General features: G+C 45.5%; 1 protein-coding gene across 1 annotated transcript in view; it reads right to left on the bottom strand.

Moving 5' to 3' along the window:
* LOC139262054 (cyclin-dependent kinase-like 2) overlaps nt 1-26,819 on the bottom strand; it is a 231,934-nt gene that overhangs the window by 171,949 nt on the left and 33,166 nt on the right. The window contains exons 4-6 of the mRNA XM_070877214.1: nt 14,597-14,709; nt 10,279-10,418; nt 26-114 (exon numbers count right to left, since the gene is read on the bottom strand). Of these exons, the coding sequence (XP_070733315.1) occupies nt 26-114; nt 10,279-10,418; nt 14,597-14,709 (342 nt within the window). The remainder of the gene's footprint in view (nt 1-25; nt 115-10,278; nt 10,419-14,596; nt 14,710-26,819) is intronic.

A 26,819-nucleotide genomic window follows, 5' to 3' on the forward strand; every position in this document is an offset into this window, starting at 1 on the left:
TCCTTCTGATTTTAAAAGTCCTCACTTCTCTGAGAATCCATCTGCTGTGAAATATTCGTGTTTCAGCAGCTCTGTGCATGAAGATCGCTTGTCTGGGTCCATCTGTAAGCATTTCTGTGAAAATATCATAAATTTCCAATCAATTCTACTGTCAAGTAAAACCTGTAACTAACTATCTCTCAGTTATTCAGTAACCAAAAGACCCAACTTGAACAGCTAAATCACACAAAGGGTAAATTAGCCTGGCTCCCAAACGTAGCAGTTTCTGACTTTCCAGGAATTCGGGCCTCTCAATCAGGACAGCAACAGAACCCATTTCAAAGAGGATACCGCACTATTGTGCCTCACTTTAGAAAGGGAATTTAACTGATTGAGAGAAAAGAAGGAATTTGGATTCGTGTAGCACCTCATTAGTTCCAGGTGTGGCTCAGTTGGCAGCACTCTCACCTCTGAGTCAGAAGATTGTGGGTGCAATGTTCCACGTTAGAGACTTGAGTACAAAATTCAGCACTGAGGGAATGCTGCGCTGTCGGAGATGCCATCGTTTGGATGAGACATTAAACCGAGGCCCTGTCTGCCCTCTAAGAAGGGCGTAAAAGATCCCATGCCTCTAGTTCAAAGAAGAATAGGGAAGTTTTCCCCAGTGTCCTGGCCATTATTTATCCCTCAACTACCACCTAAAAACAAATTATCTGGTCATTATCACATTGCTGTTTGTGAGACCTTGCAAATTAGCTGCCATGTTTCATACATTACAATAGAATCGTTACAGCACAGTAGAAGGCCATTCGACCCATTGAGCCCGTGTCGACTCTCAATTTAGCTAGTCCCACTCGCCCGCCCTTCCCACGTAGCCCTGATTTTTTTTTTCCCTTCAGGTACTCATCCAATTCCCCATTGAAAGCCACGATTGAATCTGCCTTTCAAACAGTGCATTCCAGATCATAACCACTCACTGCATAAAAAAGTTTTTCCTCATGACACCTTTGGATCTTCTGCCAATCACCTTAAATCTGTGTCCTCTAGTTCTCAACCCTTCTGCCAATGGGAACAGTTTATCTCTATCTACTCTGTTCAGACCCCTCTATCAAATCTCCTCTCAATCTTCTCTGCTCTAAGGAGAACGACCCCAGCTTATCCAATCTTTCACGTAAACGTAATTCCTCATTGCTGGAACCATTATTGTAAATCTTTTCTGCACCCTCTCTAAAGCCTTCCTAAACTGTGGTGCCCAGAATTGGATACAATACCGTACTCTAGATGTGGCCAAACCAATGTTTTATAAAGGTTCATCATAACTTCCTTGCTTTTGTACTCTATGCCTCTATTTATGAAGCCTAGGATCCCGTATGCTTTTTTAACCGCTTTCTCAACCTGCCCTGCCACCTTCAATGATTTGGGTCTTTCTGTCATTCATCCACTTTAGAATTGTACCCTTTAGTTTATATTGCCTCTCCTTGTTCTTTCTACCAAAATGTATCACTTCGCACTTTTCTGCATTAAATTTCATCTGCCACGTGTCCGCCATTCCACCAGCCTGTCTATGTCCTCTTGATGTCTATCCCTATCCTCCTCATTGTTCACTATACTTCCAAGTTTGTGACTGCAAATTTTGAAATAGTGCCCTGTACACCCAAGTCGTAGTCATTAATATATATCAAGAAAAGCAGTGGCCCTAGTACCGACCCCTGGGGAACACCACTGTATACCTGCCTCCAGTCTGAAAAACAACTGTTCACTACTACTCTCTGTTTCCTGTCACTTAACCAATTTCGTATCCATGTTGCCACTGACCCTTTTATTCCAAGGGCTTCAACTTTGCTGGAAAGCCTATTATGTGCCACTTTATCAAACGCCTTTTGGAAGTCCATGTACACCACGTCAACCGCATTACCCTTGTCAACTCTCTTGTTACCTCATCAAAAAATTCAATGAAATTAGTTAAACACGATTTGCCTTTAAAAAATCTGTGCTGGCTTTCCTTAATTAATCCACACTTGTCCAAGTAACTATTACTTTTGTCCCTGATTATCATTTCTAAAAGCTTCCCCACCACCGAGGTTAAGCTGACTGGTCTGTAGTTGTTGGGTTTATCATTATAGCCTTTTTTGAACAAGGGTGTAACATTTGCAATTCTGGCACCTTTGTCCTATGGCACCACCCCTGTATCCAAGGAGGATTGGAACATTATGACCAGTGCCTCCTCAATTTCCACCTTTACTTCCCTCAGCATCCTAGGATGCATCCCATCCGGTCCTGGTGACTTATCTACTTTAAGTACAACCAATCTTTCTAGTACCTCTTCTTTATCAATTTTTAGCCCATCCATTATCTCAAATACCTCCTCCTTCACTGTGATTTTGGCAGCATCTTCTTCCTTAGTAAAGACAGATGCAAAGTACTCATTTTGTACCTCAGCCATGTCCTCTGTCTCCATGCGTAGGTCTCCTTTTTGGTCCTTAATTGGCCCCACCCCTTCTCTTAGTACTATTTATATGGCTATAGAAGACTTTTGGATTCCCTTTTAGGTTAGCTGTCAGTCTATTCTCATACTTTCTCTTTGCCCCTCTTATTTCCTTTTTCACTTCCCCTCTGAACTTTCTCATTTGTATTCTCAACCTGACATCTGTCATAAGTCCCCTTTTTTTGCTTCATCTTACTCTCTATAGAGCTGGATTTTCGGCTTTTAGCATTTCGGGGCACAAATCGGGGTGGAATGCAAAAGTTTGCGCCGAGAAATAGCTTGCGTCCTCGTTATGTATTTTCGTCCCAAAGGTCATCTGGAGGAGTGTTGGCGTAAAGTCAGGCGTTGCACGCCGAAGCCGAAACTTTTGGCGGTGAAGGAGGCGGCCATTTGGTGGATGCGCATTGTTTGTTTTCCCCCTCTTGCTTTCTTTTCTAGTCACAAACACAAATGCAGGGTGCGCCAACTTCCTGCATGCATGCGCATTTAAACTGGTCACTTCAGCTACTTCTGCCGAGATGGAGGAACAGGAGGGAAGGCAGTGTGCCAGATGCTTCAGCTGGGATGCTAGTGAGGCCTTAGTCAGTGCGGTGGAGAAGAGGTGGACCTCACTTCATCTTGCTGGGGGAGCCAGACCACTCCCTTCTGTGTTGAAAAGAATATGGAGGGACATAGCACAGGAGGTGTCTGCTGCAGACACGGTGCCCAGGACTGGCACACATTGCCAAAAAAAATTCAACAACCTCACAAGGGTCATCAGAGTGAGTACCATTTGCATCTATGCATGCCTCCATTACTTGTAACATTAATCTCACACACTATGTGAAGTCTTTCATTTATCTGGTCCCGCTCAACACTCAGTGGGGTGCCTTTCACAATGTATAACAAAGATGAAGGCTTACATCGGCAACCATTGGCTTTAAATGATCTATTCACCTAATTTGTTTCATTAAAATCGTCCCACGCAATGCACTCCAACTGCTCCTATCACTTTCTGAAAGACCACTTACATCTCCCATGGTAGATGCCTCTAACCAGCGAATACATACCGACGAAGCACATGTAAGATCGCAACAGATTGAACGGAGGCCTCTACAACGTCCACACAGTATCACCTATTCTACTGTGGTAGGCATATGTGGCACAACAGCAGAGAGACCCTTTTAGAACCCTTCCTATTTTTCTCTTTGCAGTCAAAGCACTCCCACAACAGGAGGGAGCAGCTGCGGACAGGCGGGGTCCGCCTCAAACATTACCTCTGACAGACGTGGAGGAGAAGGTCTCTGCCCTCATTGGAGTCCCATGTCGGGGGTGATGCTGAGCCCCCCTCGACTAGTGAGGGTATGTAAATGGATCGCACTACTGAATCCACTGCACTACGAGATATACTGGAGGAGAGGCGGCCCTCAAATGAACCTGTGCTATGCCACCTTCGTCATGCCACCCTGTCCCTTCCCCACCGCTGTCTGCTGTTTTCTACTTCCAGATGACCAACCAGAGGTGCAGCATTCCTCGGGGGAGGCCTCCACTTCAGACCATGCGGACGCTGACGACGAGGCACTGGAGGACACTGCTCCGGCGGAACATTCGAGCCCACCAGTTGCACCCTCCAGATTAAGCTCTTCTGGGGATGACACAGAATTCACGGGCTTTGAGGAATCGGAGGTTCCTGGCCCTAGTACAGCAACACAGTGCCAGGGTAAAATCCCACAGGCCAGCTCTCCGGAGGGTGAGTTGGCAAAGTTTGTCTGCTAACAGACAGGCAGACCTTGAACTGGACCTGGTGGAAATGATCAGGGAGAGCGCTGTGATGCACCGTGACCTTATTGATGCATTGGGACGGATTCCAGTGAGCATTCACAAGCTCACTGCGACTATTGCAGAGGCAGCGTCGCAGATTGACATTGCGAGTCGGGAGTCCAGCGAGACCATCATTGCCCATTGGTGGTCTCTAGAAGCGACAGTGGAGTTCCAGAGTGTGTGATGTGTGGCACTGATCGTGCCGCAGACTCAGGCGCTTCACAGACACAAGTATTGCTCGAGCTTGGGCAAGTAATGCAGTCCGTGTCTGCATCCATACTCTCTGCATTCCTCACTGTCCAACAGGGAAGTGATGGTGCTAAAGCAGGCCAGCAAGGTGTGGGGAGACATCATGTTTCGGTTGCTAAGGCCCAGTCCTGTCAGAAATGGAGTGGCTCCAGGAAAATGGGAGGTGGTGTCATTCCTCAGGATGACAGCATTCCAGATTCCACCACTCACTTGCCAACCATGCACCATAGACGGTTGACACCCCATCCACCTGTGACTGGTAATGCCGAGGAAGAGGCGCCCCAGTCGAAAGCAAGGCCTTCCAGTACGTCCTCAGACACGGTCTCCATTGTCTGACCCCCCAACACAGCAGCCCTCTAGCAGCCTTGCTGGATGCCCTGAAGCCTCAATGAGGAGGAGCAGCAGGCATGGGAGGTGGTTGAAGGGAAGAAGGGAAGTTGGGGGTGAAAGTCAGTCCAAGGAGCACTAATGGCTGGCAAAAAATCATGGAGCCTTGCAATTAGTGCACTGCAGGATGCAATTATTTTTTTCTTTAGCTATTGTGAATTGCAGGAAACAGTCTTTTTTACTTTCAATTTTGTGCACTGCGGGATGCAGTTATTCTTTTCTTAATATATTGCTCGTTGCAGGGATCGGTAATGTATCCATAAGTGTTCAACCATTCTATTATGTAGGGTTCTGTTGGAGGGGGGGAATATTGAGAGTGGTAAATGTTGATAAAAATTGTCCTTTGATCTTTGACATTGCTGTCTTGTGTCTCATTTGCACAGTTATACATTAGGCAGCATGGTGAGGCAACACTCAAACCTCCTGTTCCCTGTTCATGCAAACCGATCAATGATGAGCTGCCTATGGAAAGCCCTTGCAGTGGCCACATCTCCACGCTGCCTCCCCTGTGGTCATGGTGGTTGCAATATTGGTTCCTCGCCAGGCTCATCTTCCTTGTCTTCCTCCTCCTCCTCCTCCTCCTGAGATGGTCCTGCAATCCCCATTGGCAATGCCTGTCCCCTCATGATGGCTAAGTTGTGTAGCATGCAGCACACGACAATGAACTTGGAGACGTGCGGAGGGGAGTATTGAAGGCTGTCTCCACAGTGGTCCAGGCATCGCTGCTTCAGCACGCCAAATGTCTGTTCACTGATGTTGCGAGTGGTTGCATGGCTGTCATTATAGCGCTGCTCAGCTTCAGTGGCAGGGTTCCGGAGGGGGCTCATGAGCCCGGTGGCCAGGCCGCATCCTTTGTCCCCGATTAGCCAGCTCTGACCTTGTCTTTGTCGCTGAAACACGGGTGAGATATTGCTCTCGCGCAAGATGAAAACACTATGTGTGCTCCCTGGATAGCAGGCATTGACTGTGAGGATACACTGAGTGTGATCGCAGACCAGCTGAACGTTGAGGAAGTGGCATCCATTTCTGTTTCAGAAGACCTCTACATTCTGTGTTGGTGCTTGCAGGGCAATGTGCGTACAGTCAATCGCACCCTGAGCCTTGGGGAAGCCTGACAATTGTGCAAAATCTATAGTCCTCTCATTCTGGCTCTCCCTGCTCATTGGGAACTTTATGAAGTCCATTCTGCGTGCGTACAGTGCCCTTGTCAGCTGGCGAATGCAACAATGTATAGCATGCTGCGGGTTGCAGCATATGTCCCCTGCTGCTGCCTGGAAGGAGCCGGAGGCATAGAAGCCGCAGTCACCTTCACCTTGAGGGCAGCGCTGGTAGGTTGTAGGACTGCCTGTAGGAGCTGGCATATCTCTATCACCACTTCTTTTCTAAAGTGCAGCCTTCGAATGCACTGCGCATCAGAAATGTGTAGGTATGAACAATGTTCCCCGTAAACCTGTAGGGGTTAAGGCCTCCTCTCCAAACGTCTGCAACCTCTTCGATTATGTTGAAAACCATGGACAATAAGCCTTCTTCCAGCTTAAAGCTGCCTGCCAATGGCAACCAGCATGACTTGCTACCTAATTAGCATTGCCCCCATTGAACTCTCTCACTGACCTTGAAAGCAAAAGGTTAAGTCACATAAAAGTGCCGCTTTAAAGTGTGCACTAACGCAGCATTCTGCATGCAACCATGGCAGTCACCGACAACTGAGATATAATATTCTCCTTTTGTTTTCAAGGTCGGTGAGAGAGTTCAATGGGGGCAATGCTAGTTAGGTAGCAAGTCATGCTGGTTGCCATTGGCAGGCAGCTTCAAGCTGGAAGAAGGCTTATTGTCCATGGTTTTCAACATAATCGAAGAGGTTGCAGACGTTTGGAGAGGAGGCCTTAAATATGGCGCCAATTGTGTCTGCTGCATCCTGGGACCATCTATTATTTTTGGTCGGGTCCTGGGGCGAACACAATACCTGAAAGTTCCACCCGGGGTGCTAGCATAGCCTTGCACGGCGATTGTCTGACAGTCAAAACAGAGGGCGGGGCAGTAATTTTTTGCTCCGCCGCAAAACCACTGCCGAAATTTCTGGCTGGTCACTAAATCCTGGATGCCCCGTTTGACGCCCAGAAACACCTTTATCCGCCCTGACGAGGCACGATCCGGGGCGCAAATTAGCGGAAAATCTAGCCCTTATTCTTTCGTCATCCAGGGAGCTCTGGATTTAGTTGCCCTACCTTTTCCCCTCGTAGGAATGTACCTTGACTGTACCGAACCATCTCCTCTCTAAAGGCAGCCCATTGTTCGATTACAGTTTTACCTGCCAATCTTTGATTCCAATTTATCTGGAGCAGGTCCGTTCACAACCCACTGAAATTGGCCCTCCTCCAATTAAATATTTTAACTCTAGATTGCTCCATGTCCTTTTCCATAGCTAATCTGCACCTTGTGATACTACAATCACTGTTCCCTAAATGTTCCCCTAATGACGCTTAACCCACCTGACCCACCTCATTCCCCAGAACCAGATCCAGCAATTCCCCCTTCCTCGCTGGGCCAGAAATGTACTGATCAAGAAAATTCTCCTGAACACACTTCAGAAATTCTTCCCCCTCTCTGCCCTTTATACTTATACTATCCCAGTCTATATTAGAACATTTGAAGTCCCCATTATCACTACTCTATATGATAGGTCCTTACTACACAGTATAAATGCACACGAGGCCCATGCTTGAGAGAAGGTCAGTCTGTGACCTGTTCTTTATTCCTTAGCACTCAAATGATGAAGGTGGGTGGAGCTTCCCCTTTGATACCTGAAGGTCCAGGTTAGGAGTGTCTCCCACCTAGTGGTCAGTGTTCTCACGGTGTACAACTTAGGTCAGTTTATACATGGGTTACAATGCTGGCTGAATACATGACACTATAGTTCTTGCACCTCTCTGTAATTTCCCTGCAAATTTGCTCCTCTATAGCCTTCCCACTACTAGTAGGTAGCCTATAGAATACATCTAGTAGTGTAATGGCACTTCTATTGTTTCTAACCTCTAACCAAATAGATTCTGTCCTTGACCCCTCCAAGACATCCTCTCTCTCCAGCATTGTAATATTCTCCTTCATCTATCCTGCCACACCACCTCCTTTCCTTCCTTCCCTATCTTTCCTGAACACCTTACATCCAGGAATATTTAGTACCCAATCCTGCCCTTTTTGAGCCAGGTCTCTGCTATCACCACATTATATTCCCATGTGGTTATTTGTGCCTACAGCTCCCCAACCTTATTTAACCATGCTTTGTGTGTTTACACACATGCACTGTAAACCTATCTTAGACCACCTTGTATTCCCTCTAAGTCTGACCTCACCTAATACTGTACTATCGCTTACTCTAGTGCTATCTGTCTCTCCCACTCCTTTGTGCACCTTGTTTCCCCTTTCTAAGAGTACATCCTCGTGCCCACCCCCTTGGCAAATTAGTTTAAACCCTCCCCAACAGCACTAGCAATCCCCACCCCCACGAGGATATTGGTCCTTAAGCCCTGTTGATGTGCAACCTCTCTGGCGTGTACAGGTCTCACCTCCCCCCAGAACCAGTCCCAATGTCCCAGGAATCTAAAGCCCTCCTCCTGCTCCATCTCTCCAGCCATGCATTCATTTGCTCTATCCTCCTACTTCTATACTCACTAGCGAATGGCACCGGGAGTAATAAGGAGATTACTACCTTTGAGGTCCTGATTTTTAATCTCTTTCCTAGCTCCCTAAAATCTGCCTGCAGGACCTCATTCCCTCTTTCTACCTGTGTCATTGGTACCAATATGGACCATGACCTCTGGCTGTTCACCCTCCCCCTTCAGAAGGTTCTGCAGTTGCTCAGTGACATCCTTGACCCTGGCACCAGGGAGGCAACATACCGTCCTGGGTCATTCTGAGGTCATGAAAGGGACTATGTAAATGGAAGTCTTTCTTTCTGTTAGGTCGCTCAGTAACACTGCAAAATTCTATACATAAAATGAGTTATTGTGAACTGCAGTCACTGCTGTTAGTTAAGTCAACACAGAAGCAAATCTGTCCCCAAAACAACAATAAGATAAATAGACAGTATTCTGCTATTGGTGGTATTGGTTGAGATGTGAACGTTGGCCAGATCAAAAGAACTCCCTGCTCTACAAATAATGCATAGGATCTTTTACATCCACCTGAATGTATGATTATGAGGGCAGTGTGTATGATGGTCAGCATGATTGTGTGCATGAGAATGTATGCAAATGTGACTGTAGGAATGAGAGTATAAACATCGCTGCCAGTACAATTGTAAATATGAGTACATGCGGAATTGTGAGTGCAAGTATATGAGTATGAATACAAGTGTGATTGTGATAGCATAAGCAAGAACATGTGTGGTATTATGACTGCAAGAGTGGGTGTGTCTGTGATCTACAGATCTTCAGGTATATCTAACGTTTCAAACAGTTGTCAAATAATGTCTTTGCAATTTTTGGACTTTTTGGATCTGCAGTCTCGCTTCTATGTTCTGTGCCTGGCACTTAAAGATGATTCTGAAAGACTGCCTCTCTCCAGAAGACAAAGATTACCACTTCACCCCATAAAAGAACCGAGCTGATCTGGAACTAATACACTCAGCTCATCCTGAAAAAATGCTAGGTTAACATGTGCATAAGTACTACTGTTAATTTAGCTCCACCATACTGCAGAGCTCAGTATCTCCTCCCTGGCATGGCAACCCTGAAAATGCTTAGTCTGTTGTGCCAGGATCCCATCCACCAGGGGCCACTGTATGGAACAATGGAAGGTTCTGTCATCTGAATATTCATGGCAGTCACCTTCAACACTAGGGTCACATTTTGGGCACCTGCCTACCCTTACCAGGTGAACAGTCTGGAACCTGCTGCCATCAAAAGAAGATTTGTAAGGGGTTTGAAAATATCTATACGGTGATAATTATTACCGTCATTAGAGATCTAGGCTATGACCTAGTTTGTAACCCTTTGACAACAGTCCATTGGAATTGCAGTGGGAAGTGGAAGCTTGCAAGAAAGGCTGTGGAATTTTAGCCCCAATGTTTTTTTCCCAGTGGCACAATGAAAAAGGTGTTCCTCTCAGTGTTCACCATTCCTACTGATTATGTCTTTTGAATAGAACGGCATGATGCTATACTGGGGAGGGTAATTCTATAGAAAATGTCTGGACCCATAGTGACTGTATTCAACAGTATTAAAGCAGCAATAATGGCTGACTGAGAAACACAAATGAGTGCATATAGTATCTTCCTTTTAATAATTAGGTTGCATTCAGTAGAGTAAAATTCCCTTTTAAGAAAAGTGAATAATCACAGAACACTGATTAATAATTGTCTTCCCCTCAAACACTTTTACCTTTACCAGCAGAGTCAACAAAGGATTACATCTTAATAGTCTCTTTTCTGGCGATTCTGGTCTTTGGATGTCTGGTAGACATACCCCGGCAAATGTAGGATTTTTGCTAAAAAGACTCTTGAGACGTGGTGTTAAATTTCCTGATCAAAATAAACAGTGCAGATTAAAATAAGGCAGCTCAGAAATTAGTTGACTGCAACAACTAATACTGTAAGAGTCCTTAAACAGACCAGTATTTATCTGAATTACCATTTGGCTCAAAGATTATAACGTTATCTTTATACTCACTGGGATTTCTCAGTTGGCCCTTGTAGTTCATGGGCTGGATTTTGCTGTAGAGGCTAATAGCCCTCACTGTTATTTACGTGGAAATCAGACAGCAACTTCTGGCGACCGCACATTCGCGGTTAAAAGTGGAAATCTGCAGGTTGCTGTCTGAGATGCGACATTCATCCAAAAGCTACTCAAAAACAGCATCTCGCCATCTGGTTCCCCATCAAATACATTGAATGGCGTGGAATTGCTGTACTTACCTCATAGATATGGATTAAATTCACCCAGAAAAAGTTAGGGCTTGTCCATTCCAGTGTAAGTACCCTTTTAATGGCATGGTAAGTCTTAATTACTGCCAAACAACCTCTCTGGCACTGAAAATTTACTTTTACAAGTGTGGAATTGCACTCCAGCTTTTAATTATTGTTGGAAATTCAAACAAAATTGAAACTGAAACATTTTTTTTCTATTTTCTTTCTGTCTCTTTTATCTCTCTCTTAATCAAATCTTTCTTTCCCTCTCTTTATTTTGCTCTCAGTGCCTGATTGAGATTGAATTCAATATTCTAACTGACAGTTCCTTATTCACACTCTGCACTTCAATCTGATTGGTTAAGGGGATACACAGTTGCTTTCCCTGTTCACACAGGTTCCAGATGCTCTGTAGAGGGTGCTGCGCTTTTCACCTCTCTAATTTACAGTAAGTTCCATTACAAAACCTCATAGAAAGTCTATGGATAAATGCAAGTGTAACAATCATTCGCTGCTGAGAGCAAAATCCAGCCCTATGTGTTTTGTACCGCACCCCTCCTCTCCTCCATTCCTGCAAGAGTACAGTTCATGGTACACACTTTGCCCAAGCGACTATTCACCATGGACACAGTGAGGGTAGACAGTCACATGACTGCAGCAGCCATTACAGCTGACCCCAATTCCCAGCAGGCATGGCTGGGTGGTAATCATGAGCAGGAACTATGGTCATTTTCTTTCTCCTCCTCAGCAGTGACACTGACACCAATTATAGCACCTTGACTGCCCTTTGTGGGATCACCATTACCACAAGTATTGCAGTGTTTCCAGTAGACCCACTGAGGGATGCTGCACTGTCGGAGGTGCCATCTTTCGGATAAGACATTGAGTCTGCTCTCTCAGGGGGATGTAAAAGATCGCATCACACTATATCGAAGAAGAGCACAGGAAGTCTCCCCGGTGTCACAGAATCAAAGAAATTTACAGCACAGGAAGCCATTCGGCCCTTGTATCAGTGGCAGCCGACAAAGAGCTATGCAGCCTAATTCCACTTTCCAGCTCTTCGTCCGTAGCCTTGTGGATTCAAGTGCATACTCAAGTACTTTTTAAAAACTATAAGGGTTTCTGCCTCTACCACCCTTTCAGGCAGTAAGTTCCAGACCCCACCACACTCTGGTGAAAACAATTCTCCTCAAATCCCCTCTAAACCTACTACTTTAAATCAATGTCCCCTGGTTATTGACCCCTCTGCTAAGGGGAATAGGTCCTTCCGACCCACTCTATCTAGGCCCCTCATAATTTTATACACCTCAATAAGGTCTCCCCTCAGCCTCCTCTGTTCCAAAGAAAACAATCTCCCCATCCAATCTTTCCTCATAGCCAAAATTCTACAGTCCAGCCAACATCCTCGTAAATCTCCTCTGTACCCTCTCTAGTGCAATCACATCCTTCCTGTAACGTGGTGACCAGAACTACATGTAGGACTCGAGCTGTGGCCTAACTAGTGTCTTATATTCTATGCCTCGGCTAATAAAGGCAAGTATTCAGTATGCCTTCTTAACCACCTTATCTACCTGTCCTGCTACCTTCAGGGATCTGTGGACATGCACTCCAAGGTCCCTCTGTTCTTTGACATTTCTCAGTGTCCTACCATTTAATATGTATTCCCTTGCCCCCAAATGCATTACCTCACACTTCTCCTGATTGAATTCCATTTGCCACTGTTCTGCCTACTTGACCAATCCATTGATATCTTTCTGCAGTCTACAGCTTTTTTCTTCATTATCAACCATACAGCCAATTTTTGTATCATCTGCAAAATTCTTAATCATACCTCCTACATTCAAGTCCAAATTAGTGATATATACCACAAAAAGCAAGAGACCTAGTACTGAGCCCTGTGAACCCCACTGGAAACAGTTTTCCAGTCAAAAAAAAACATTCGACCATTACCCTTTGCTTCCTGCCTCTGAGCCAATTTTGGATCTAACTTGCCACTTTGCTTTGAATCCCAAAGGCTTTTACTTTTGTGACCAGTCTGCCATGTGAAATCTTATTAAAATCTTGCTAAAATCCATATAGATTACATCAAATACATTACCTTCATCGACCCTCCTTGTTACCTCCTCAAAAAATTCAATCATTAGTCAGACACGACCTTCCCTTAACCTATCCCTGCTGATTGTCCTTGATTAATCCATGTCTTGCCAAATGAAGATTTATCCTGTCCCTCAGAATTTTTTCCAATAATTTTCCCACCACCAAGGTTTGGCTGACTGGCCAATAATTAGTCGGTCTATCCCTTTCTCCTTTTTTAAACAACAGTACAATGTTAGCAATCCTCCAGTCCTCCAGCACTACACCTGTAGCCAGAGAGAATTGGAAAATGATAGTCAGAGCCTCTGCTATTTCCTTTCTTGCTTCTCTTAACAGCCTGGAATACATTTCATCCGGGTCTGGGGATTTATCCACTTTCAAAGATGCTAAACCCCTTAATACTTCATCTCTCACTGTGTTTATTTCATCTAATATTTTACACTTCACCTCCCTGATTGCAATATCTGTAACTTGCCTCTCTTTTTTGAAAACAGACGCAAAATATTCATTAAGAGCTATATCCACATCTTCCGCCTCCACATATAGGTTACCTTTATGGTCCCTAATAGGCCCTACTCTTTCTTTAGTTATCCTCTTGCTCTTAATGTCTTTATAAAACATCTTTCGGTTTTCCTTGATTTTACTTGCTAATATTTTTTCATGCCATCTCTTTGTTTTCTAATTTCCTTTTTAATTTCACCCCTGCACTTTCTATACTCCTCTTGGGTTTCTGCAGTATTGAGCCCTCGGTATCTGTCATAAGCTTCCTTTTTTCTTATCGTACCCTGTATGCCCCTTGATATCCAGGGGGCTCTAGATTTGTACGTCCCACCCTTTTTCTTTAAGGGAACATACTTGCTCTGAACCCTCACTATCTCCTCCTTGAATGCCTCCCACTGCTCTGACACAGATTAAAATGCTTACAGCTGTGTGCACTTCCTGTCCACAAAATCTTACTTTGTGTGCTGTGTAATTCTTTGATTTTGGAACAGTTTAGTAGTAGTTTTTAACGGTGAGCGACATGGAGCTGCGGAGGAGTAAAGGAATTTAGGTGTCCCTGTACACAATTCATGAAAAGCTACTGCACAGGTACAAAAAGAAATAATGATTAAATCATGAAAAGCTAATGTGTGTGTATAAAATGTAATCAAAATGTTAATGGAATGCTGACCTATATATCAAGGTGATTGATATTCAAAAGTGACGAGTGATGCTTCAGATGTACAGAGTCTTGATAAGAACCGATCTGGAATACTGCATTCAGTTTTGGGCACCGAACTACAGGAAAGATATATTGGCCTTGAAGGGGGTATAGCGCAGATTCACCAGAATTATTACAGGGCTAAAAAGGTTAAATTATGAGGACATGTTGCATAAACTTGGCTTATATTCCCATGAGTTTAGAAGACTGGGGATGATCGAAGTGAGGTGTTGAAAATGATAAAGGGATTCGATAGAGTAGATAGAGAGAAACTATTTCCTCTGGGTAGTAAGGGGCAGTAATAGTCAAGGGAAGCATTTGGGGCTGTGGTTGAGACTGGACCTCGAGTTAAATTTACATTCTAGTACAAATGTGTAATATTACATTTTTATGCACCATTTTTAAAAATATGCTTATTTTAAAATATGTTTGTTAAATTCATATGAATAACTAGTGCAGTAGACCTTGAATATTAAGTAAGCTTTTGATTTGTACTCACCCACTTGTGTCACTATCTTGTGGATCTGGTCTAAGTCAGAGTTTCCAGGCAGGTAAGGATTTCCTGTTGCCATTTCAATACTCATGCATCCAAATGCCCAAATGTCCACGGGTCTTGTAAAGAAAATATGTATGTATATTTTTTTAAATATTTATTGAAATCAGTTATCCCTTAGAAAACATCCTTGAACATAAAGACGAAAGAGTTCAACTGCTTTGTGTCTTAGAGCTAGCACACGTGCACAACAAAAGACTTGGATTTATACAGCATCTTTCATGACCTCAGGACGTCCCAAAGTGCTTTACAGCCAATTAAGTACTTTTGAGCTGTAGTCACTATTGTAATGCAGGAAAAGCGGCAGCCAACTTACACACAGCAAGCTCCCACAAACAGCAAAGTGACAATGACCATATCATCTGTTTTAGCGGTGTTGATTGAGGGATAAATATTGGCCAGGACTGTGATATATGTAAACATTACCAATGCATAAGACTTGCCATCAGGGGGCGCACCTGTGGGAGACCCAAGGGTCACCTGCACACCCTGGGCAAGCAGGTATAAAAGGCAGACTGCCATGCTGCCTGCTACAATAAAGAGACCAAGATCACAACAGTTTGAGCTTAAGATATACAGTCTTCTGGAGTTATTCTTATTGTGTTCCTAACAAAGATGAGGCTGCACACAGGGAGGTTAAAGTAACAGTGACCTCAGTCTTTAATAAGACACTCCAGAGTGAGAAACAGGCCTTAGGGGCCGGCTTTTATACAATACTCCCAAGAGATGCTGGGATCCCTTGGGACTTCAGGGGATGAGCTTCCTGGTGGCGAACATGGGAGTGCATGCTTTACTGATACACAACATCACTCCCCGCCCAAGTCAAAGTGAAAACTATTTATAAGGTGAGGCGGGCGGGAGCCTTTCTTTCCCTGGTGGACCGCCTCGGTACAAATGTCTGTTCTGGTGTGTTGGCTGTGCCCTCACTGGGCTGGCGTGTTGTTGGCCCTGCAGGGCTGCTAGGTGAGTCTGGCCTTGCTGGGCTGTTGGGCGTAATGGGTTCAATTTCCTGGTCCGGCGTGGTGTCGTTGATCCTTTGGGTGTGTATTGTGGGCTCGAAAAAGGTGGTGTCTGCTGTGGGTTGTTCAGGGCAGTCTGTGAACAGCAGCCTCGTTTGGTCTAGGTGCTTTCTGCAAATTTGTCCATTGTCTTGTTTGATTATAAACACCCTATTCCCTTCTTTATCTATCACCGTGCCCGCGATCCACTTGGGACCATGTCCATAGTTTAGCACATACACAGGGTCATTCAGATCAATTTCCCGTGACACAGTGGTGCAACCATCGTTTACATTTTGTTGCTGTCGCCTGCTCTCTACCTGATCATGCAGGTTGGGGTGAACCAGCGAGAATCTGGTTTTAAGTGTCCTTTTCATGAATAGCTCAGCCGGGGACACCCCTGTGAGCGAGTGGTGTCCCGTGCGGTAGCTGAGCAGTACTCGGGACAGGCGGGTTTGGAGGGAGCCTTCTGTGACTCATTTAAGGCTCTGTTTGATGGTTTGTACTGCCCACTCTGCCTGTCCATTGGAGGCTGGTTTAAACGGGGCCGAGGTGACATGTTTGATCCCAATGCGGTCATGAATTCTTTAAATTCGGCACTGGTGAAACATGGCCCGTTGTCACTGACCAGTATGTCAGGCAGGCCGTGGGTGGCAAACGTGGCCCTCAGGCTTTCAATGGTGGCGGTGGCGGTGCTTCCCGACATTATTTCACATTCAATCCATTTTGAAAAAGCATCCACCACCACCAGGAACATTTTACCGAGAAACGGGCCTGCATAGTCGACATGGATCCTTGACCATGGTCTGGAGGGCTAGGACCACAACCTTAGTGGTGCCTCTCTGGGCGCATTGCTCAACTGAGCACATATGCTGCATTGCCGTACACAGGACTCTAAGTCAGAGTCGATACCGGGCCACCACACGTGGGGTCTGGCTATCGCTTTCATCATTACTATACCCGAGTGTGTGCTGTGGAGATCCGAGATAAACGCCTCCCTGCCCTTTTTTGGTAGCACTACGCGGTTACTACACAACAAGCAGTCTGGCTGAATGGACAGCTCGTCCTTTCGCCACTGGAACGGCTTGATTGGTTCTTGCATTTCAACAGGGACGCTGGCCCAGCTCCCATGCAGTACACAGTTTTTTACTCGGGACAGCAGAGGATCTTGGCTGGTCCAAGTCCTAATCTGGCAGGCCGTGACAGGTGAGTTATCATTTTCAAACGCTTCCATGACCATCAACAAGTCTGCGGGCCGCGCCACCATCAACAAGTTTGCAGGCTGCGCCATTTCCACCCCCGTGGTGGGCGATGGTAGCTGACTGAGAGCATCCGCACAGTTCTCGGTGCCTGGCCTGTGGCGGATGGTATAGTTATAGGCTGATAGTGCGAGTGCCCACCTTTGTTTGCGGGCTGAGGCATTAGTATTTATCCCCTTGTTTTCAGTGAACAGGGATGTGAGGGGCTTGTGATCAGATTCCAGCTCAAATTTGAGGCCAAACAGGTACTGATGCATATTCTTTACCCCGAACACACACGCTAATGCCTCTTTCTCAATCATGCTGTAGGCCCTCTCGGCCTTAGACAAGCTCCTGGAGGCATTGGCGACAGGTTGCAACTTCCCCGCAACGTTAGCTTGTTGTAATACACACCCGACTCCGTATGACGACGCGTCACAGGCTAGCACAAGTCTTTTACACGGGTTATACAATACAAGCAGCTTGTTGGAGCATGAAATGTTTCTGGCTTTCTCAAAAGCAATTACTTGTTTTTTCCCCCATACCCAGTTCTCACCTTTGCGCAATAACACATGTAGGGGCTCTAAAAGGGTGCTTAACCCAGGTAGGAAGTTACCAAAAGAGTTGAGGAGTCCGAGGAACGACCACAGCTCCGTGATGTTCTGTGGCCTGGACGGATTCCTGATAGTCTCTGTCTTGGCGTCTTTGGGCCGAATGCCATCCGCCGTGATCTTTCCCCCCAAAAACTCCACTTCTGTTGCCATGAAGATGCATTTCGACCTCTTCAACCGCAGCCCTACGCGATCCAGTCGCTGGAGGACCTCCTCCAGGTTTTGTAGGTGCTCGGCAGTGTCCCGACTCATGAACAATATGTCGTCCTGAAAGACCACCCTGTGTGGTACCGACTTGAGTAGGCTCTCCATGTTTCTCTGGAAGATCGCTGCAACCGACCGAATTCTAAACGGGCATCTGTTGTAGATGAACAGTCCCTTGTGCGTGTTGATGCAGGTGAGGCCCTTCGAAGATTCCTCCAGCTCCTGCGTCATGTAGGCCGCAGTCAGGTCGAGTTTGGTGAACATCTTGCCTCCTGCCAGCATCGCAAATAGGTCGTCTGCCTTCGGTAGCAGGTATTGGTCCTGTAGCGAGAAACGATTAATAGTTACTTTATAATCGCCGCAAATCCTGACCGTGCCATCACTTTCGAGTACTGGAACAATTGGGCTGGCCCATTCGCTGAATTCCACTGGGGAGATGATGCCCTCGCGTTGCAGCCTGTCCAGCTCGATTTCCACTCTCTCCCTCATCATGTGAGGTACCGCTCGTGCCTTGTGGTGAATGGGTCATGCCTCTGGGACCAAGTGGATCCGCATCTTCGCCCCGGAAAAGTTTCCAATGCCTGGCTCAAAAAGGGAAGGAAATTTGTTAAGAACCTGGGTACATGAGGCCTCATCGACATGTGATGGTGCTCGGATGTCATCCCAGTTCCAGCGGATTTTGCCCAGCCAGCTCCTTCCAAGCAGTGTGGGGCCATCGCCCGGGACAATCAGAGTGGCAATTCGCGCACCGTGCCCTCGTAGGTTACCTTGACCATGGCGCTGCCCAGAACAGTGATAAGCTCTTTGGTGTACGCTCTCAGTTTCGTGTGGATGGGGCTCAGGGCTGGTCTGAATGCCTTGTTGCACCACAGTCTCTCAAACATAATTTTACTCATGATGGATTGGCTAGCACCAGTGTCCAGTTCCATGGCTACGGGTAAACCATTCAATTTTACATTTAGCATTATAGGTGGACATTTCGTTGAAAATGTGTGCACCCCGTGTACTTCAGCATCTGCCTCCTCTCTCTGAGGCTCGAAATTGCTTTGATCCACCATGAACCGATCTTCCTCTGCCACGTGGTGGTTAGCAGGCTTTGCAGAGCTTGCAGCTCATTTTCAAGCTCGTTGGAGGTGTCCCATTGTTCCACAGCTCTTGCAAACATATCCTTTGAAGTGGCATGACTAAGCTGAATGGAAGCCTCCACAATGCCAACAAGGTGTGAATTGCCTTGCATTGGGGACTCTGAGTCATCTGGGTCACCTGAGGCCTGCTGGCAGTTGCAGACTCATGGGTTCTGCTGAGTACATTTCTGCTCGCAACCACAGTTCCAATTAATTTATGAACATTACTTGCACTTGTGTGCTGAGAGATTTGTTTGGTGTTATCACTGGTGGACATAAACGCTTGTGTTATCGCAATGGCCTTACTGAGGGTCAGTGTCTCTACAGTCAAACGTTTTCGTAGGATGGTCTCGTGGCCAATGCCCAGTACAAAAAAGTCTCTGAACATTTGCTCCAGGTAGCCATCAAACTCACATTGTCCTGCAAGTCGCCTTAGCTCGGCGACGTAGCTCGCCACTTCCTGACCTTCAGATCGCTGGCACGTGTAGAACCGATACCTCGCCATCAGCACGCTCTCCCTCGGGTTAAGATGCTCCCGAACCAGTGTACACAGCTCCTCATGCGACTTATCTGTGGGTTTCACCGGAGCCAGGAGATTCTTCATGAGGCTGTAGGTTGGTGCCCCGCAGACTGTGAGGTGGATCGCTCTCCTTTTTGCAGTGCTTCCTTCTCCGCCCAGTTCGTTGACTACAAAGTACTGGTCTAGCCGTTCGACATAGTCTTCCCAGTCCTCACCCTCCGAGAACTTCTCCAGGATGCCCACAGTTTGCTGCATCTTTGCGTTGGATTCGTATTCTCGTCGCCAGTTATTGTGTTCTTAACACAGATGAGGCTGCACACAGGGAGGTTAAAGTAACAGTGACCTCAGTCTTTAATAATACTCTCCAGAGTGAGGAACAGGCCTTAGGGGCCGGCTTATATACAGTGCTCCCAAGGGATGCTGGGATCCCTTGGGACTTCAGGGGATGAGCTCCCTGGTGGCGGAACATGGGAGTGCATGCTTTACAGATACACAACAATTCTAAACATAACAATTGGCGATGAGTAACAGATCACGAACTTTCACGCAGTTATGGCTGCCATTGGTATTCTTGAGAGATTTGTTGAGGGTGATGATTGGGAAGCCTTTGTTGAGCGTCTTGACCAATACTTCGTGGCCAACTGAGCTGGAAAAGGAATAAACCGCGGTCAAGCGCAGGGCGATTCTCCTCACCGTTTGCGGGTCCACGATATATGGCCTCATCAAAAATCTGCGAGCACTGACGAAACCAATGGAGAAGACGTATGAAGAGCTGTGCACACTGGTTCGGGAACACCTCAAGCCGAAGGAGTGCATCTTGATGACCAGGTACCGGTCCGAGGGCCAGGACATGACGACTATGTTGCCAATCTAAGACACCTTGCGGGATCGTGCGTATTTGCTGGATTTTTGGGGGAAGTGTTGCTGGACTTTCTCGTGCTTGGAATCGGCCGCGAGGTCATTCTTCGCAAACTGTTGTCTGCCGAATCCCTAGATCTGAGCAAGGCCATTACGATAGCCAGGCTTTTATGTCCACGAACAATAACACTAAACAGATATCATTGCAGCAAGTACAGTGCATAAAATAACGCCTTCAGCAAGCAGAACTATACATGGCAGGGCCTACACGCCCACAGAGGCCAGACCTAGGATGACTCAGAGTCTGCCGTGGGCCATGAATGCAAATCCATGTTGACACTGCGGGGTAATCATCGAGCTCATCAATGTCTCTTGATGCACTACGTGCGCAAGGGCTGTGGAACAATGGGACACCACCAGGAATGTGCAGACGTGCTGCGACTCACCATGTGGCAGAGTCGGCAGAAGATGACCGATCCGGCACCGATCACGCTGAACGAGTAAGAGAGGCAACTCAACCCGAGGCTGAAGAGGAAGTGTATGGGGTACACACCTTCACCATCAAAAGTCCTCCGGTAATGTTAAAAAAGTAAAATTAAATGGCATTCCAGTTTCCATGGAATTGGACACGGGAGCGAGTCAGTCAATTACGAGCCAGAAGGCTTTTGAGAAGCTGTGGGGCAACAAGGCACAAAGGCCAAAACTAAGCCTGATCCACACCAAAGAGCTCATGCCAGTCATTGGCAGTGCGGCAGTGAAGGTATCGTACGATGGAGCTGTGCATGATTTACCACTATGGATTGTACCAGGCGATGGTCCAACGCTGTTCGGCAGAAGCTGGCTTGGAAAGATCCGATGGAACTGGGACGACATCAAAGCACTGTCTTCGGAGGATGACGCCTCGTGCGCCCAAGTGCTAAACAAATTCCCATCGTTATTCGAGTCAGGCATCGGCAACGTCACAGGCGCCAAAGTGCAGATCCATCTAGTCCCTGATGCACGACCCATTCATCATAAGGCCCGAGCGGTTCCATATATGATGAGGGAGAAAGTCGCGATCGAACTGGACAGACTTCAACGAGAGGGGATCATATCGCCAGTTGAGTTCAACGAGTGGGCCAATCCCATTGTGCCGGTGTTGTAGAGCGATGGGACGGTCAGAATCTGCGGGGACTACAAGGTCTACAAGGAACGGTCAACCGAGTCTCGTTACAGGACCAATATCTACTATCCAAAGCAGATGACCTGTTTGCAACACTAGCAGGGGCGATGTCGTTCACCAAGCTGGATCTAACCTCTGCTTATATGACACTGAAGCTGGCTGAACCTTTGAAAAAATTGACGTGCATCAACACGCACAGAGGACTGTTCATATACCACAGATGCCCCTTTGAGATTCGCTCGGTGACGGCCATCTTCCAGAGGAAAATGAAGAGTCTGCTGAAATTGGTTCCACGCATCGTGGTGTTCCAAGACGACATCTTGATCACTGGCCGCAACACCACCGAAAACTTGCACAACCTGGAAGAGGTTCTCAAGCGACTGGACAGAGTAGGACTCAGGAGGAAATGCTCCAAGTGTGTTTTCCTGGCGACAGATGTCAAATTGTTGGATGGCATCAGAACCACAGACTCCAAGACGGAGGCCATCAAGGTAGCACCCAGACCACAGAATGTGACAGAGCTGCGTCGTTCCTGGGACTCCTCAACTATTTTGGTAACTTTCCACCGGGGTTGAGCACTTTGCTGGAACCATTGCATTTATTGCTACGCAAGGGTGCCGACTGGGTTTGGGGTAAATCTCAAGAGACAGCCTTTAACAAGGCCAGAAACCTGCTATGTTCTAACAAGTTACTTGTATTGTATGACCCATGTAAACGTTTAGTACTAGCTTGTGATGCATCTTTGCACAGGGTCGGTTGTGTGTTACAGCAAGCAAATGTGTCAGGCAAACTCCAACCGGTTGCATATATGTCCAGAAGCTTATCTAAGGCTGAAAGAGCCTACAGTATGGTTGAGAAAGAAGCATTAGCATGCGTATACGGGGATAAGAAAATGCACCAATACCTATTTGGGCTCCGGTTCGATCTCGAAACCGACCACAAGCCGCTCATTTCGTTGTTCTCAGAAAGCAAAGGTGTTAACACTAATGCTTAGTCCCGCATCCAAAGATGGGCATTAACATTATCTGCGTATGATTATGTAATCTGCCACAGACCAGGCACTGAGAACTGTGCGGATGCCCTCAGTCGGCTACCATTGCCCACCACCAGGGTGGAAATGGTGCAACTTGCAGACTTGCTCCTTGTAATGGATGCTTTTGAGAGCGAGGGATCACCCGTCACGCCTCGTCAGATCAGGACCTGGACTAGCCAGGACCCAGTGCTATCACTAGTAAAAAGCTGCGTCCTCCATGGGAGCTGGTCGGCAGTCACAGGGGAAATGCAAGACAAAATTAAGCCGTTCTTGTTGAGTATGGAGAAAGAGTCAGGCTGAACACTGTGAGCTCAAAGTGAAGTGTGACCTTAGTCTTTTATTGCAGGTCTCAGAGTGCATCTCCAACCTGTGAAGCCTCCTTAAATACCTGTTGTTGTAGAGAGTCGAAAGATATATATAGACTTAGGCATTAGGCACCTGCTGGATATTTAGAACTCACATAAGCTTAAGTGGCCACACATAAAATGGCTGCCCAGGCATGATGGGAAATCAGGTAGTCAAGCTGTGAACTGTTGAATGTTCAATGACCGAGCAATAACCCTGTGAGGCCCACTATAGGAATGCCTTGGATGCAGGATAAGAATAATGAGGAGAGAACCCATCTCCCATATTCAAGGCCATAAACCAATTAATTCCCCAGGAAGAAAGAGATAAGAGAACCCATCTCCTGTAAACAAGGTTAGAAACCAATTATTTCTCCAAGAAGAAAGAACTAGTGAGAGAACCTATATCAATCAGCCCAAGCTGACAAAAGACGAACACATGGTTCCTGAGACATAAGGGGAATTCTATTGGGTTAAAATAACCTATATGTAATCTATAATCATTGTGATTGGCTTGTGTCCAGCCGTGATGGGCTGTGTAGCTGTAGTAAACTGTTTTGTAACTGTTGTGAAACATATAAAGGTGCATGTAATCCTTTGTTCTGTGAAGAGAAACCTGGATACGGTCCTGAGTTTTTCCTTCCCGCTGAGCGTAATAAAAGCTGCTTCAGCATTGGAACCGACCCTGAGTGTTGAGTGATTCTTCTAAGAAAACACTAACGCTAACAATGGCGTAGTCGGCAGGATTTCCCGGAGTCGCTGGACGCCCTTGGAAAAAACCCGGGTGAGTATAAAAAACAATTTTTAAGTATAAAGGGTGCGGAAGGTGGAAGCTGGTTGATCGACATGAGGAGACGGTCTAATATCTCAAACGCCTAGCCTGAGCCTGAATTAAGAGGACTTTTGTCCCACGTGACGGCCAGGAACCAAGTAGGCGTAGGGAACACACTTAGACCGTGGGATCGTGATACCGAGAGACATCTTCCGGACCCAGTAGTGAAATTTGAAATACCCCGGGGTAGAACCAAGCGGTGTACAGCGGCTAACGGAATCCAAACCTGTGAACAGGGTCGGACCAACGGGCTGAGCGGTGGTAGGTAGTCGTTAAGGATACGTAGAGCACTGCGGGAATTGCTTAAACGCGTTTTTAAGAATTGTATAAGTTTGTGTAACAGCAGAACTTGTGACCTGACAGTAGCCAAGAGACAGTTTACTACAAGTCGCGCTAGAAAGAAAGCGGACCTCTGAGAGTAGATTCCTAACGATACCAGTCCTACCCAGGAATGGCCATGAAAACAAGTAAACTCGAGTGGGGACCAGAAGGGTCGCTTACCCGCCACCTGGCGGAAAAACAAAAGAAGCTAATTGAAAAAATGATTAAAGCAGGGTGGAATCCTCAGGAATTAGTTATGTGAGGAATTATTTAGATAAAACTACGAATTCCCTGAAAGGTCATGGATCCAAAAATAGAGCCGGCCAAAACAAGAAGAGAGACTGTTGTAAATGTCTGATCGTTGAGTGAGAAGTGTCTGTGTGATTTTTGACTGCAGAATGAATTTTTTTATGTTTTCATGTTCCGAAAGCCTGGTTGGAAGAGGAATGCAAGTGTCTGTTTATTTTAGAAACAGAGTGAAAGTCTTTTTTTAAACCCTTTGTAATGTTGTCCTGTATGTGGGAAGTTTTAAGACATTTAAGTTAGAAACGCAGGTGTGGATTTATTCGGATGATAAGTTACGGAGCTAGGAGAATAAACAAATAAAGAATAGGTTTGTTGAGCAAAATATTTATTTGACATGCTCACTTACTTGCCGAAAGAAAACATGCAATGATTGATTGGGTTGAAAGACATAAATTTAGTCTCGGAATGAGATAAAGAATGCTTTAAAAAAAAAAGAGCTTCTAAAAAAAAAGTTTTAAATAAAGATTGAAATTACAAAGTTTGAATTGGGATTTTGAGATATTCAGAGAAGGCACAGGAAATACTGAGGTGGATTTAAAAAAAAAGAGAAAGATTAAATTAAATCTGATCAGGTCAAACTCCTGGGCAAGTGGCGAGCTATCTGCGAAGGTGTAAAAGGAACTTTTGGAAAATGTTAAAAAACAACAAGCTTTAGTAACGACTTTGAAACTGGAGCATTTTGAGATAACGAAAGGCAGCACTCAAAAGCTGGACTCCATTCCAGTTATGGAGAAAAAGAAAAAGATAAAGACGCCACTTTGAAAGTAAACAAATGATTTTAAATTAACAACTTTATGGAGTTACGAACCCTCCGTGTAAAATACAAAACCTAATTTGAAGAAAGAAAAAAAAAGATGTAACAGACTAAATGGAAAAAGACATAACTTACTAAATACTAGTTGATGTTTGCTGTGAAAAAGATATTGGTTTAATTAGAAGAGGAAAAAAAATTGGAATAAGTAAAAAAAAAAACACTCTACATGGATTCGAATTTTCAATTATGAAAAAGTTTCAATGCAGTTTGAAAAGATTTCCAAAATGTCCCGAACAGTCTAAACAAGCAGGAGGGTTTTGAAGATAACGAGGAGAAAGAGAGAAATAAAAAAAAAACAGAATTGAATTTCAGTAAACAAAATTGCTATTGTATGTGTGGTCTTGTTTTAAAACAATTAAAAAAAAAAAATTCTTTGGCAAGTACTTGAATTAGAAGTTAAGAAAACATTGGAGTTTACTCTAATGATTAATGCTGTTTTTAACGGATTCCTAATTTCGAAGCCAGTTTTGAAGGCACAAAGACTTTTTTTTCAGATGATTACGTGAAGTCACGTAATGACATCAGGTCTTCTTACAAACCTGGAAAGGAGTTAACCCTTTCCATTGACAGCCGTTTTATACTGAACATTATTAATTTGGATTTCTTAATAGAAAAAAAAAAGACTCACCTAACAGAGGAAACAAAAATAAAAACAGAACTAGCTTATGTAATAATACTTGCCTGATACAATAAAGAAATAGATACTCAATAAAACAAATTGAAGAGTTAAAAGCTAAGATAAACAGGCTGGAAGAGATAACGGGTCTAGACGGATAGTGCAGTGCGCAGCCATAGCACCATCACCTCTGGCAATAGAGCCAATGTACCCCACGGTGGGTAGGTGTAGTCCACAAACCCAACCTAACGGTAAAGCAGACAGCGATGTTTGGAGGAATAGCTTTGGCCTTGGTCATAATAGGAGTTTGGGTAATATTTAAGTGGGTAAAGACACAGGCGCACGCCCTACAGATTCAGCTCGAAATGGTTCGATTATAACCTTGTCCTTCTGATTTTGCAGGGTGACAGGGACACTCGTAGAGCAAAAAAACTTAACCCCTGGTGACGACCAGGCCGTCTGTTTAAAATTACAGATAATACTTACCGGAATGGGAATACGAAAGGCGCTACTCGTAATATGGATAGCCCTGCGACATGCACGTACCCTGGGCAACACCGACGGACAGCAGAGCACGCTGGAAATAAACAACTATATGAACTATGGAGTCTTGTTTAATTTAACGGACGGAATGTGCATCCCAGCAGCCAAGGACTGGAGCAAGGACAGGACTTATTTTAATGCATGGTTACAAGTGAATCCTAATAAGAATCCTAATAAGAATAAGAGTATGTGTACAGTGCTCCACGGGTATAAGGAGCAGATGCATTAAACGGAGGGATGTCAAAGGGCCTGATGAATGTACTTTCGGCATAATTTGCGCGCCTCCGGGACAATCCCAGCAATCAGTCATCCGCAAGAAGGGAATGGGGCTGTGTGGGTATTACGAGGAGGCGGGGGCGGCTGCAATATAATTGTATGTATGTTTCTCAGCCCCTCCGACACCGCGCTCCATAAGAATCACTACATTGCCCGAAAAACTGCCTTGTCCCATAACTACTAAGGGACCAGAAAATGGGATTGCAATGTACAACGAAGGGGAATTATTGTATGATAATGTTAAACATGAAATTGTGCCTGTTCTGATCAATATTTCAGGCATCCAGATGCCGGAATATTGTACCGAACAGTCAAGGAAGATGTACAATGTATTAAGTAAAGTCGTAATGCAGCAGGCTGCCGATGCCA

The sequence above is a fragment of the Pristiophorus japonicus genome, chromosome 4 (genome assembly GCF_044704955.1).
Source record: "Pristiophorus japonicus isolate sPriJap1 chromosome 4, sPriJap1.hap1, whole genome shotgun sequence".
NCBI classification, from domain to species: domain Eukaryota; kingdom Metazoa; phylum Chordata; class Chondrichthyes; family Pristiophoridae; genus Pristiophorus; species Pristiophorus japonicus.